Source organism: Strigops habroptila, chromosome 2, assembly GCF_004027225.2.
Source record: "Strigops habroptila isolate Jane chromosome 2, bStrHab1.2.pri, whole genome shotgun sequence".
Classification (NCBI taxonomy): domain Eukaryota; kingdom Metazoa; phylum Chordata; class Aves; order Psittaciformes; family Psittacidae; genus Strigops; species Strigops habroptila.
In genome coordinates, this window is record NC_044278.2 from 59004214 (window position 1) to 59018480 (window position 14267).

General features: G+C 39.8%; 1 protein-coding gene across 1 annotated transcript in view; it reads left to right on the forward strand.

The window, feature by feature from the left end:
- SLC9A2 (solute carrier family 9 member A2) overlaps window positions 1-14267 on the forward strand; it is a 33074-nt gene that overhangs the window by 16214 nt on the left and 2593 nt on the right. Inside the window, exons 4-11 of the mRNA XM_030477249.1 lie at window positions 1158-1375; window positions 2545-2747; window positions 5499-5588; window positions 6897-6967; window positions 8418-8579; window positions 9168-9264; window positions 10148-10279; window positions 12167-12257. Of these exons, the coding sequence (XP_030333109.1) occupies window positions 1158-1375; window positions 2545-2747; window positions 5499-5588; window positions 6897-6967; window positions 8418-8579; window positions 9168-9264; window positions 10148-10279; window positions 12167-12257 (1064 nt within the window). The remainder of the gene's footprint in view (window positions 1-1157; window positions 1376-2544; window positions 2748-5498; window positions 5589-6896; window positions 6968-8417; window positions 8580-9167; window positions 9265-10147; window positions 10280-12166; window positions 12258-14267) is intronic.

A 14267-nucleotide genomic window follows, 5' to 3' on the forward strand; every position in this document is an offset into this window, starting at 1 on the left:
TCTGTAAACTGAAGAACCTGGGAATGTTTGACAGCTTCCGGACTTGGGTGTATGTCTTGCCAAATCGTCACTCCTTGTCAGGACTAAATCCATGCATGGCCCAGGTCCATTCCCATTTTCTTCCTGGCATATGCAGGCACGTGTGTTTGTGGAATCTATGACAAATACCTAGTCTGGGCAACTGTAAGATGAGAACAAGGAGGAGAGCTGTGAAGAGCATTGGCAGTCTGTCAGTATTGTCAAAAATGTAGGACCTCCGTTGTCCCGACCACATGCTCAAACTAGAAGTGTTACCTAAAGCCACTGGGTGTTGCAGGGCGGAAGCTCACATGCTTATGCAATCTGCATCACTTCTTCTCTGGTGGAACCCATGTGACCATGTCTTCCCAGAGAGCACGTGGGGCCACATGCTTGGGCCACAGAGGATATGTGGTCTTAAAGGTCTTTTCCAACCTAAATGATTCTGTGATTCTGTGAAATGCAGATGAGGCTCTGAGATAGTTTGTCAAGCTTTCCTTCTTCTTAGTCTTGAAGTTTGCCTAGGGTTGGAGCTAGTTTTTGCATGGCAGTGGCCATTTTATTTTGTGATGACTAGATCTGCAGCCCTATGCAGAGGCAAAGCAAACAGTGGCCTAAAGTGGCGGAGGATGACAAATTGCAGCCTTGCTTCTTAGTTGCCTGGGAAGAGGAGCTGACTACTGTCACTGTCATTGAGGAGGGGAATGGTTTGGTGAGACAGCTGCTGGTGGGAAGTGAGGGAAGCTCTGCCCCATGACATGCAATTTTGCCGTCCTGTCTGGTGTTCCTCAGCCGCAAGAGAAGCAGCACCCTGTTTTCCAGGGCTGCCCGCAGCTCTCCTCAGCTCTGCCTTGTTCAAAACACAGAGTTTGTGTGACCCCTGCACGGATTATGTGGATTTAGTATGTGACAAAACTCCGTATCCTGATGTCTTCTCAGAAAACTCCTCACTGTAGAAAAAACTCTTGTGCTCAAAACTGTAGGTTCACCAAGCCTATAAATTTGAGATTGGTTATGGAATAAGTTATGCTTTTGTATTTTAAAGACAACTATAGAAAAGTGAGTAACATTCTGTAGTTATAAGAGAGGCTAAAAACCCCATCAAAACAGTGAAATACAGGATAATGTTTGCCTTTCAGGATTACAGCTTGTGCCATGACCATGAATAAATACGTGGAAGAAAATGTTTCTCAAAAATCCTATACAACAATAAAGTATTTCATGAAGATGCTGAGCAGTGTCAGCGAAACCTTAATCTTCATCTTCATGGGAGTGTCCACAGTTGGGAAGAACCATGAATGGAACTGGGCCTTCGTTAGCTTCACCCTCCTTTTCTGTTTAATCTGGAGGGCACTGGGTAAGCAAGTCTATGCATCAGTATTCTTTTCAAGTGAAACTTTTTATATCTTCTCAAGTAGAAAATACCAAAAATCAGACAGAGTCGCATCATCTTGGAGAATGGTATTCTTATTTGTAATGTGTCCTAGATTGCAGGGTCAACTTCCACCTTCCCCAAAAATGGAACCCAGAAATCAGTTTGGTCCTGACCCTGCCCATCTAAAGTCAGAGGCAGTCTGCTGTATTTGTACATGGATTAAGTACATGTACTTAAATACAGTATATGTATTTAAGTAAATATTTATTTTAAAATAAGCAAATTTGGCTTAAAATAATTAGCAGTTGTACAACCATTAAGGCTCATAGGTCTTAAACCTGCCCCTCACCCCACTTTCATCCGCAATAGCCTTGATTCAGTCCCTCCATGTGTCAAGGCAGCACATGCTCTGATCTGCCTCTGCACCCCTACTTCTAGCTTCCAAGTCTCTCTTCAGTGCAGAAGTCTGGATTATTTTCCCTCCTGCACGTGCAACTCCACAATACCTTATGCTGAAAAGCAGCCAAGCAGCCTGACTGCTCCCCTAGCTTCTGGCCCCCAGGCTTGCTCCCTTCACCGTCTTTATACCTTTACTCCATTCTACCACAACCCTGGAGTCTTTGCCTTCAGTACACCAGCATGCTCTGGCATATTTTCCCTCCATCCCCAGTCCTGCATTCTTTTTGTCTGTGCAAGTAAAATCAAGTAAGTGAATAGAAGTTAGCAGGGTTCAAAGCACAGATTGATGGAGGTGACAAGCCAAAGTGTTCAAAAACACCTCAAATGCTATTAACAAAAAAAAAAAAAAAAAAAATGGAGTCTTGGTCTGTACTGGCACAGAGAATTATTGCCATTCTAGAGGTGCAGAGTCTAGCAGATAGGTGTCTTGTGGAGATTAATTAGCTCCTTCAGGTCCTAAATCCAGCTGGCCAAAGGTGGTTAGCTCACTAAATATGTTTAAGATGCTGCTCTTTAGGCATTTTAAATTTTTCTTCTGTGGTGTTTTCAAGCTGCTAAGTAATATTTCATTTCTTCAATAATATATAGGTAAGAACCAAATAAAGTGTTTTAAAGCAAATATTAGCATTGTGGAGGATTTCTGTGTAATTTAATTTACTTTTCTGGTTTGTTGTTTGTTTTTTTTTCCTCAGGTGTTTTTGTTCTGACTCAGATCATTAATGTGTTCCGGACAATTCCTCTCACTTTTAAGGACCAATTTATTATTGCCTATGGCGGCCTCCGAGGAGCTATTTGTTTTTCACTTGTATTTCTGCTTCCTTCTGCTGTGTTTCCCAGGAAGAAATTGTTCATCACTGCTGTTATTGTGGTGATATTCTTTACCGTTTTCATTCAGGTAACACCTTTCCTCTTATGGACTTCTTTCTTGGACAGGTTGTAAATAAGCAGTGGGTAAAAAAGCAAATGTCCTAACATACTGGAAGGAACACACTTGAAGGTAATCTCTGTGGTCATAGTTTAAAAGAAAATGCTATGCAGACCGCTGACAGGTAACAAAAGAATGCCAGATACTAAGTACTTGTGCTAACATATAAGTAGCATTAAGCACTTAAGACCTAGTGAGGTTGGAGTAGAGATAAAAGATAATCTGGGTACAGCCCAGCACTAATTCCTTGTTAGAATATTTAAAGTTGTGTGTTTCGCCAGAGTTTGCATTGGATACGGTGCACAGCGAGCAGGGGATTGGAGACACTGAGGGCACTGAGACGTGAACTGGAGTGTTTGAGTCTAAGTGTTAGGCAGTGATGCTGCAAAACAGCTGGACATCCATCCAAAAGTACCAGGTGTGCAGAAGAACGTGAAGAACTTGTGTCTGCTGTCAACCTGGCCATGAAGGCTTGGTCAGGAGTGACCAAGAGAGAGGGAAATGATTGAAATCAGCAAAATTTAGAGGAGGCAAAGCCCCTCAAATAAACATGTCAGGGTAGTCATTATCCAGAGAGGTGGGAGCAATGTGAGGGGCTAGTACATGGAATTATAGGTCTGTGGGAAAAAAATTTTTAGCCTTTTACATGGATAAAGGTGCCATGGGAAGTATCTGTGCTCTTGCTTGGTAAAGGGGAAAAGGTGGCTGGAGCAGCTAGAAATCAGTTAGTTGACCTTAGCATGTAAGCTGTGAAAATTGATTTTGGAGGATAGTATAATTTAAAATATAGACATAAATGGAATGTGTTATGAAATGCAACATGGTTTACCAAAGAGAAGCCTGATACCATTCTTTAATAAGGCAGTTTATATTCTAGAGTAATCTCATCCAACTTGACATCTTGTAAAATCTTTGGAGCAGGGGGCTGCATAGGAGATTTTTAGCTTAACTACTCATTAAACTGAAGTTTAGATTGACATTAGGATAATTGTAAAGTGAATGAGGAAAGGGTTGACAGTTTCTCCTATAAGGAGAAAGAGAAGCACATGGTTCTTTGCATCAGAAAGACCTCTTGGGGTCTCTAGTCCAACCCTGTGCCCAAAACAAGGCCACCTTCAAAGCTAAATCATGTGCTCAGGGCTGTGTCAAGTTGAGTTCCAAGTATCTCTATGGTTGGAGATTCCCCAGCCTCTCTGGACATCTGCTCTAGCATTCAACCTGGGTTCCTGGGAAAGGTTTTGTTTAATATTCTCATTACTGACGATAGCACATGAACACAGGAATTTTTTGTTGCTCGTGTTTCTTGATTACAGGCTTTGGAAAGTGTTCTTAGGGTGCCACTGAGATGGGGTATTATGTAGAAAGGAGAATAACTGCGAGATAATATGATAGAAACAGAATAAAATTTAACAGTAGTGAGTGCAAACATCTTGCTAGGCTTTCTTACTAGGGATTTCTCTTATGAAATGAGAACCTTTCATTTGGAAAAAAATAGAAAGGGGAAAAAACCACAAGCGTACTAGTTGATAATGGGGTAGAGTTTAAGCCACTGATACCATGGAGACAGAAGAAAGGCATATCTGATCTTAAGACCTATTGAGACAGGTATTTCCATCAGAGAATAGTGTCATATTCTAGAGTGATCACGGAACTGGTAGGCCTGTCATGTGAAAGGAGACCAGGATGCCTTAGCCTTAGCAAAATGAAGAAGAGGGAGTATAATTAATGTTTATATGAGGGAGTGAACACCTGAGGAGGAACACTGTTTAAACTAAAAAGACAAATGTTGGCACAAGAACAAAGTGGTACAAAGTGACCATGATGCAATTAAGAAGCAGCTTTCTAATTACCAGAACAATGAAGCTCAGGATGAGTGTTCCAGTATGAGCAATGGAGCAAAGAAACCTAACTACTTTTAAGATAAAGCTGGATTCATTTACAAGAAGAAATATGTGACCTGGTTGCCTGGGACAGTAGGGTCTGATTTCAACACCGTAAAGGATTCATTCCCCTCCCCTGTGCCAGTGCACCTATACAAATAAACAAATTATGTCAATTCTTCCACAAATAATTATTCAAAACCATTATATCATTCTGGGATAGCCAAAACATTCTGTTCTTTTTCTGAGAATAGTCAGGCACAGGCATAGATTTACAAAAAGCCTTAGCATCATGATCTTGAATAGAAATTTTAGTGCTACTGTTGACACATCTTTGAGTACCTGTTTTGGAAGTAGTCAGTAAAACAGGACTTTTTTTGCTTGTTTTGGAATGATGTGGGATCCATTTATTAATTCAGAAAAAAGTGAGGGTTTTTCTAATACGTAACAGAACTGAAAAAGAAATCCAACAAACCAAGTTTAAAAATACTGTGGATGCGGTAAGCGATGTATTCTTCATGGGATTTGCCAGGTTGCCCCTCTTGGACCTCTTAGCTCTAGAGAGCCCCTTCCTTCCTTCTGTTGCATTAGTGGAGTCTGTGGTATGACAAGGACTTCCTAGCTAAGTGCAATACCTGCTGATGACAAGAGTAAATTCACTGTTACAATTACTGTGTTAGGCTGGATTTTGGGGTTAGGAAGGTGAAGGAGTATCCAGAGCTAAAAAGCTATCTACAGTCATTTTCAGTGCTCTGGCAGAGATGGAAAAGACTGCAAGGCTTTTTCTTTTTTTTTTTCTTTATGTTTATGGAAAGAACATTTTTTTTTTTTCTCTTTACAGGGAATAACAATTCGCCCACTGGTGGAGTTTCTTGATGTCAAAAGGTCAAACAAAAAGCAGCCTGCTGTCAGTGAAGAAATTTATAACAGGGTATGTTGCAGCTTCAGTGTCATAGATGAAACCCTCATACAGATGAAATTCCAGGTGTCTTTCAGTAAGACAAGGATTCAGTATACAGTATTACAGAGAAGCACATGCTCTTTTAGGTTTGCTAGCTGTTATAAACGCAATAACTGTAAAGCTTATATTTAACTTTTGACAATTACCAAAATCAGCACTATTACGTATCACTGTTTTTGAATCTTCACTTTCTTAATTGTTCACTTCTTGAAGTAAATTAAATTTCTGTAGTTTGCTTCACATTATGAGATACATGTTGTTTTAGAAATTTGTTACATTAGGAAACATTTGCCAAGGCAATTATATTACATTGCATTTGGGTTAGTTTAATTAAACAAATGCAAACTCCTAAACACTCTTAAATTTACTTAACTCTCCCATCATCAGCCTCTTTATAGATTTGTATTTGGTATGCGTACATCTCCAATTACTGAAGTTTATTAGCCATATATATTCTTGAATATATGTCTTCTTGCAGCATACCTATGGCAGGTGGCTTGGACTTCCAAAAATGAGGAATAATAAGGGCCACAATCAGCAAAGAAGTCAATCTAGGCATCTAAAAGTCTGTCCTTTTAGAGCTTATACTTTGAACGTATGTACCAGGATTTCCCCCGAGTTTAAGAGACCCTACTATAGTACTTGGATTAAGAGTAAACGAGCTACCTCTGGGGATCAAGTGAGATCTTAGCTGAACTGATTCACTCTTTTGTAATTCATAATAGGCTGAGGAAAAATGTGTTTCTAATATTAGGTGATGAGGATTTGAGGTGAGGCTAGACCATGGTTCCCTGAAATAGGAGCTCAGGACCTGATGCTGGGCATCTCAGCTCTGTCCTGTGCGTCCCAAGGGGCCAGTGCTGATGTGGGGAGCTGCTGCCCACTCAAGCTGTCTCCTCCACAAAGTCATACCTGGTTCACTGTCAGGCCTGGGGAAGTCCCTGGAGAGGTCCCAGACATAGCCTTGAGGGGTTGGGGAACTTAAAAGAAGTAAAAATACGGGAAAAACCTTCAGATTCAGGCAGAAGCTCAGCAAGATTGACATTGAGGATATTTGCAGCTCACTTCTGTCCTTTTGGGGCTGTGAGCTAAAGGAAGCTCCAGGGGCAAAATCAGAGTCCATCTCTGAGTTTGCTTAGACTGCATTTAGTTGAACTGAAGCATTGTCCTGAATTCTGTCCAGGTGCTTGTTTTGAAGTGAGTTAGAAACTAATAATGTCTAAGGGCAAGCCAGGTGACGTTTATAAGCTTATGTAATGAACCAATGTTTCCCTTTAGTTCTTTGACCATGTGAAGACTGGAATTGAAGATGTATGTGGACACTGGGGTCACAACTTTTGGAGAGATAAGTAAGAATGGCATTTAAACCTCTTTGTTACACAAGAGAGGCTGAACTGCCTCAGCAGCAGCAAATGAAGGCTGTTGGGCATCATATTTCATTTTCAGCATTTTATTCTTGAAAGTGGATGGTTGTTTTTAGAACATGTGGGTTACAAAGGGAAAGCAGCAAAACAATGTCTTTTACTAAACCACAAGCAAGTAGAACAAAATCTCCAGTTGGGAAGAAAGGCAGCCCTCTGATCCCAGGGTGAAATATGGCACCTCCTGAGGGTGTGTGTCCTTTCCCTGTTTCTGTTTCAGAGCATTTCCTGTATTTCTGCAGAGCCTTTCATCCCATCCGGCTTTCCTCCTACAAATTGTATGTCTTTGCAGTGTTAAGTGAGGGGTTAGTTTCCTGTTTGATGGGAAACATACAAAAGCTTTGGGACTTTCTCTAGAAAGATAAAGGCAGTAGCTGGCACGAGGTACGAGACATGCTAGTGGCAGGCAGTTCCACAGTTCTTGATGGTATTATTTAAGACTTAGTGTCAGTTAAGAAGATTACTACTGGCAATACCTGAATAATTCATGTTTCATTTTTGTTGCTGAATCATCATCATCATTTGTTTGGATCTAACTCCCTTTTCTCAGGAGCACGCTCTTTTACACCCAAATCTTTTAGACCCAAAGCGTGGGCATTACTCACCCACCTTCTAGTCACTGCTCCAACAAGAATTAAGTGTTTTATACAAAGAGAAATAGCACCATCAGGAAGGGTGGAGAAGAGCCCTCTCCAAATAGCTTGAGGGCAGCACAGTGAGGACACTCCTGGCAGATGCGTGACATGGGTACAACTTTTCTTTACTCAGCCTGGTTCTCCTTCAGTCTGTGTGAAATCTTTAATGAACAGATTACGAAACAAAGGAGGGTCCCACCTCTTCATGACCTTCAGACCTCAATTCAAGAATAATTTCAGAATGGCCAGAGGGCTAAATGCTTTCTGACAAACAAAATCACCCCAGCTGTAATGAATGCTTTTTCTCTAAGCATCCAAGAGGGTTGTAGTTGCTTTGGAGAAAGAGAGAACTTCCAAAGTTTTACAAGAGCAGGCTAAAATTTCAAAGAAAAAGCAGTGATGTGAATTTAGACCTTGTATTTGTTATTACAGTAAATATTTAATGTTCTCTTTGTCTCGAAGAAAATGGAGAATTAAAAATATTATCTAATAACACAGAATACCTGAATGTTAACTAGGGAGACTGTCCATTAATGTATCAACCAATACACAGGTTAAGACTATCTAACTGAAGCAAAGATTAATTTGACCCTTTTTTATGTTACTCAGCCATAGGTTGTTAATATGAACAGACACATTCCCAGGTAAGAAACGCCTTCAGAGTTGCATTAGCTACAGTATATTGGCTTTCCTTAATATGCACTTAAAAATTAAGTAGATGGGTTGGTTTGTCTCACATACAGGTTTAAAAAGTTTGACAATAAATACCTGCGAAGACTTCTAATCCGGGAGAACCAGCCCAAATCCAGCATTGTTTCTTTATACAAGAAGCTGGAAATCAAACATGCCATTGAAATGGCAGAGAGTGGAATGATAAGCAAGGTCCCATCTTCAGTGTCTCTCAGGTAAGCAAGCAATACCAGTGTGGCCAAGCATTTCAGCTGGGTCACGTAATTTATTTCACAGCCCAGTCTGTAGGCAGGATGCTTGCTTTACCTTGGGACACTTTGTGCCCAAATGTCACCTGTAGATTAAGCAGATATGAAATAAGAGCATTTTGCCTGCAGCTCACACATGGAGTGCTTGGTGAGCTGTGCTTGTCTGGAGTGTAATTTTACAAGGGCAACTGCTCAGGGGAGCATTGATTTGCCATTTAGAGCGGAGCTGGATTTGAATCAGTGCCTGCCCATCTGCTGCAGATAGCTACAAGGGAAGCCTGAGGGGTGTTTTGAAACATACCTTATCACATTTACAATTTAATGTAATTTTTATTGAATTTTGGAGGCTGAGTTTTCAGCCTTACCAATGACTCAAATGCGATCAAGATTTCATGCCTACACGTTACGTTTTCACCTGTTCCTTGGTTGCTTTGAAATGTTGTTTCCAACTCTTAACAAAGGAAATAGTTCAAATGTAATTTTTGATCATAAAAATAAAATTCTTCCTCTCTCTCTCCCCCTCTCCTCTATTTTTCTTTGTTTATCCTGCCACAGTGAATATCATGAAGGAAAGATAAAGCCGCTTTCTCCCACTGAAATGGAAAATATGCGGGAAATATTAACAAAGAATCTCTACCAAATACGACATAGAGTAAGGATGAAGTTTTGCATAGTTAAATATCCCACTATTCTTTGAATATACGGATTACCTTCCTAACATATCTTTGGACTAGTACATCTGCTGTACCATAATACAATAATTAACGCTGTTATTTACTTCTATTACCTATGAATCCATATCATTTCATAAGTACAGAAACATATTCATACTCCTTTATGTAAATAGCTTACTTGATATTATACTATTGATACAGCTTAATGTTTTTGTCATATTAGCTGCAATCTACTTACATTATTTAAGGCGGATCATAGGTGCAAATTCAACCCAACGCTGTCTACTTATATCAGTATTTTGGTCACTTCCTGATACGGGATTAGATTTCCCATTTGCCTCCAGTGGTGAAGTTGTTTGTATTAAGAGCAGAGGTGATGAGCTGGAAAAATAGTGAAATAAAAGCAAAAGGACATTTCACATTTATCCTCCTGGGGCTAAAGAGTTTGAATGCCTGAGTCCTTGGAAAACATTCAAAAGTGGAGTGAGCTTCAGCTTGCTGGAGGTAAAAATGACTTCCCCTAGGTGACTCATCACTTTCAAAAGTTCATCTGCTACTGACATATTGAATGAGCTAGTACAGTGTGGAGGTGAACACTGTATTAAGCCAGCTTTTTCCTATTTCTCTTTCATTATAAATATCAGCAGGTTAAAAAAAGGTGACAAACAGAAAAAGGTGCTTGTGAAGGAGCTGGCGTAATCACTGTTCTTGCTCTTAATCATCTGCAATATGAATGTGTTCACCAGGATTTATGATGCTTATTAAAACATTAAAGCAAAAAGCCTGTTTTGCACTGTGTACATAGTTCAATGCATTTGACATTAGGCTTTTCAGAGTGTGACCACTGCTGTTATGTTTCAGACAATGTCATATAACCGACATAGCCTGGCTGCAGATGCAAATGAAAAGCAGGCCAAAGAAATTCTGATCCGTCGCCGGCACAGCCTTAGGGAGAGCCTGAGGAAAACAAACAGCCTGTCAAGAGAAAGACCGGTACTCATATTTTGATTGTTTTATAAAAAGCAGTTCTTTGTAGCTAAATGTCGTGCAGAAAAAAAATCTTCTGAAACGCAGGAAAAATAAATCCTGGATTTGGAACACAACTGCACATATAATGTCACACTTACTTACTTACACTTTGAGTTGCACACATGGACTCCTTGTTGACCCTCTCAGCAAAGCTTCAGTCTTGTAGAACGTGATATGGGAGTGGGATCTGCTGACATAATTTTAGCTCAGAGTTGCTGAACAAGCTCTGTACACAGTGTACTTCTAAGGTATTGTCAGTATTTTCTATTGGTATTTTGATGAAGAGTGGATGATCAAGGTCAAAAATGATTTTGAGATACACAAAACTTCTTACAGTATGCTCTAAAATACAGGAAAGAGAACTTTCAATTGAGTCAGTCAGAATGAGCTTTTCATTTGAAAAATGTTGTGGGATCTTTCATAAAATGTACTCAGGATTTCAGGTTTTGACACAGAATAGGAAAACCCCTTCTGCCTACAAGGAATGGTGTTGCATGGTAATATTTGGCTTTCTGAGACAATCGTGCAATACCTTCACTGTAAACTTCAGACCATATTTGAGTGGAGCACACAGATTCAGCAGAGAAGCTGAATCAGCTTCATATCTTCCCATTCCCAAATCATCTTCCCATTTTAGGTATCAGGGAAATTAAGCACCCTATGAATATGTATTTTCCTGTTACAGAAATAATTAGTGACTGTTGTCTTCATTGATACAGTTGCCCTTCAGCAGCTGAGGCTGGAATGATGGATCCAATAAGCGCTATATCTCATTTGTGATCATTATCAGGGCTACTATGGTGTTAATTGTGACAATAAATCTGTTCCTGAATTATTTTTTCCTCTTAACCTCAGTTGCATACTTTGTCATACGACTAAATGATTTACTAGGTGGAATAATGAAGAGACTCAGCAGGATTGAGACATTTTTGGGGCAGGGAGAGAAACAGGGTATCCACCAGCTTTTTAAAAGTAATTTTGAAAGTAATTATCCTTGTGTAAATCCACCACAGAGGGAAGCAGAGTGGTCCTAAGCAGCACAACAATATCCAAAGTGGAAAAATCTCTCGTGGAAAATAACTTTCCTTTCAGGTTCCCATTGAATTGCAACAATGAATGGTACAAGCAGAGGAGAGCTGGTAGACTGTAAAGGTTTTTAAAAATCTTTGTAAGAAAGAATGGCCTTGAGAAACTTTTGGCTTTAAAAAAAAAAAAAAAGCAGTCTGTCCTGGAAAGTACCTCTCATGTTCCAGGAAGTATGAGGTGTGCTCTGCTCCCACAGCCTTTAGAGTTTAGTCTGGGGAAAACAAGGATTTTATTGGCTGAACTGGTAAATGATCATGCTGGTACCTAACTTCCCCATCAACACCAGCGTGGCTAGTCAACTGTATAAAGTCATTTGTATGTATAAAGTGCTTGCAGGATCAGAATACAAATTAGTGCCTGAGCTTCAGTTTCAACCTGATTTTTGCAGCTGACTAATAAAAAGTTCCAAACTGGAGCTGCATGTAGTGATGCCATGTTTGCAGCATTTGCTTCCTTAGGAAAATCGGTACAGGTAAGGTTGAGGTTAGAGAGCATAGATTTATTAACTTTGATCTCAGAGGGCATATCAGTAGTCTTTCCTTTGATTAAGCTGCTTGAGTTTATTTGGTCTTTACCTTAGTTAGCACAGACGTCAATCAGCAATCAGTGTTAACTTGAGTGTGTAGTTAAAGATCACATATTAGCTAATCTCCAGCTCTTTGGCTACATAAACCTGCTCAAGCCTCAGTCGTGTATCTTAACATGCATTATGCAGCTACTTCAGTCTGCAGTAGCTTAACATTTCTCATATTCCTTTGCACACAGGCTGCTGCAAATACAAAAAGATTCCTTTCGCTTCCTAAAAACACTAAACTCCCAGAGAAACTACGAGTGAGAAATAAAACATCTTCCAGAGGTAATGAAAAATTTTCTGCTCCTTTGCCTGACTAGAAGGCAAGTTTCTCCAGGGATGACGTAGAAAAATCAGCATATTAATTTTCAAATAAATAATACTAAATATTTTATGTGTACATGTTTTCATTCTAGTGTTAATAGCTTCATAGCATATTTCTAGGTTTTGGATGTTTAGCAAGGGTCTTAGAACATTAAAAGTGGTTGGTTCTAAAACAGGTATTTGAGTGTAGAGAAATGCCCAGCAAGCAGAGTCTTGTGGGGCTTTCTCAGTTCAAATGCTGTAGTGGTGTAGTCCTCCCAGCACATCTCCTCATGTGAGCAAGCAGCAGCCTGACACATTTCTGCACCAGAAACAGTGCCATGGCATATTCTCCTTGTCTTTATTCCATAATGTCCAGATCTCCCTTCTGGATTATAGGCTTATTTGGTTTCTTTTCTCATGGAAGTCAGGGTAAAGGGCAGTGCTCTGAGTACCAAACCAGAGAGGAGAATGAGGACATGAGATCTGGTTTGTAGTTCTCATGAAGAACTTCTCAAAATGCTGTGGTTTGCTACCAAAATATTATATTATTTTTTCTGCCTAAACTCACAAATGTTTGATATCTGAGTTCTTGAGTTCTAATAACAAAAAAAAAAAAATTAAGACAACCATTTGATGTGAAAACTTTGCCCAATTCTATATATTACTTTTGATTATTACCGGTTGCATTACCATGCTTATACCTTCCTCACTTCCTCAGGAGTGTTTCCTTTCATGACAAACAACCATCAAGATCTCTTGCTGGGAAGATTAAATCTCTGCACAGTCTCTAAAATTTCCTGATCCCCACCCCCATAGTTTCCACTTTTCCAAATTAATTGAGCAATAAACCATGCTTTTGTCTGTTAATAATTACATTTTTGCTCTCCTCAATGTAGGATGCCTTTTATTCTGTAGTTATGTCTGCAGAGGTCACCTACTGTCACCTAGAATTAAAGAGGAAATGTGCCTCCAGATTATTCAATTGTCAAAAAATACATTATTTGACATATTTAGGGGGGAAAAAGCCTGCAAACACAGTCTGACAGAGACCCTCCTTGATATATAATTATCTGGATGAATGGACAACTATGTGGTGATATATTTTTTTGACCTCTTCCTCACCTTTCTAAAAGAAATAAAATGTAGGCTACCAGTGGAAGATGTTCTCATGACAGTTGGCACAGTACACAAGTCTTTGCTATATTTAAAATATCATATCTGACTTAAGTCTAAGAATAAATCTGAGGCAGTCTTAAATGATTGTTAAAATGAATATCAAATGACTGAAGTGTGCAAGTTTTGATGAAGATATTTATCAATTCAAAATAAGTCTGCTGCGGAAAATGTACATGTGCACATCCAGAAAGTTGCCAGCTTGGTTCACCCAACCAGTAGTGGTCATTTAAGAGCATTTCCTGAATGCTTATGCCAGCTTAACGCTTAATGATTATGCCAGCTTTCCCTTGACCATTTTCTACCCCGCTGTGATGGGGTGAAGGAGTCTGCAGCACTTTCAACTTGTGAGATTTGCCCTGTGGATTTTCTTTGATATAGTACATTCAGGTGTATTAAGGACGGGGTGTTTCCTCCCGTCTGTACATTGACCTTGGGAGATCCTTTGCTTGGTGGAGTATAGACACTCCTTTTCCAAAGTCAACTTTCTAGAGCCCCTGTACATGTTGTGCTCTGGAAAACCTCAGATTAGATTTCATGGGATATGAGGGTGAGAAATCTTATTTTTGTATCCTGCTTGGACATAAGCAGGGACTAGAACCTAAGTAGCTCAGAGAGAGACATGTTCTTCCATGTCCAGAGCCAGAACTGGGGAAATGTCAACTCAAACGGGGGGAACTTCGTGATTAAGGAGCAGCTGAGTGAGGGTTTTCTGAAGAGCACAGTTTTGTGGGGAGGGATGTTTGTAAGTCAAATCTATCCTCTGTCCTGGCAGAGTTAAGTGTCTATTACCAGTCTAATCAGAAATCACTGAAT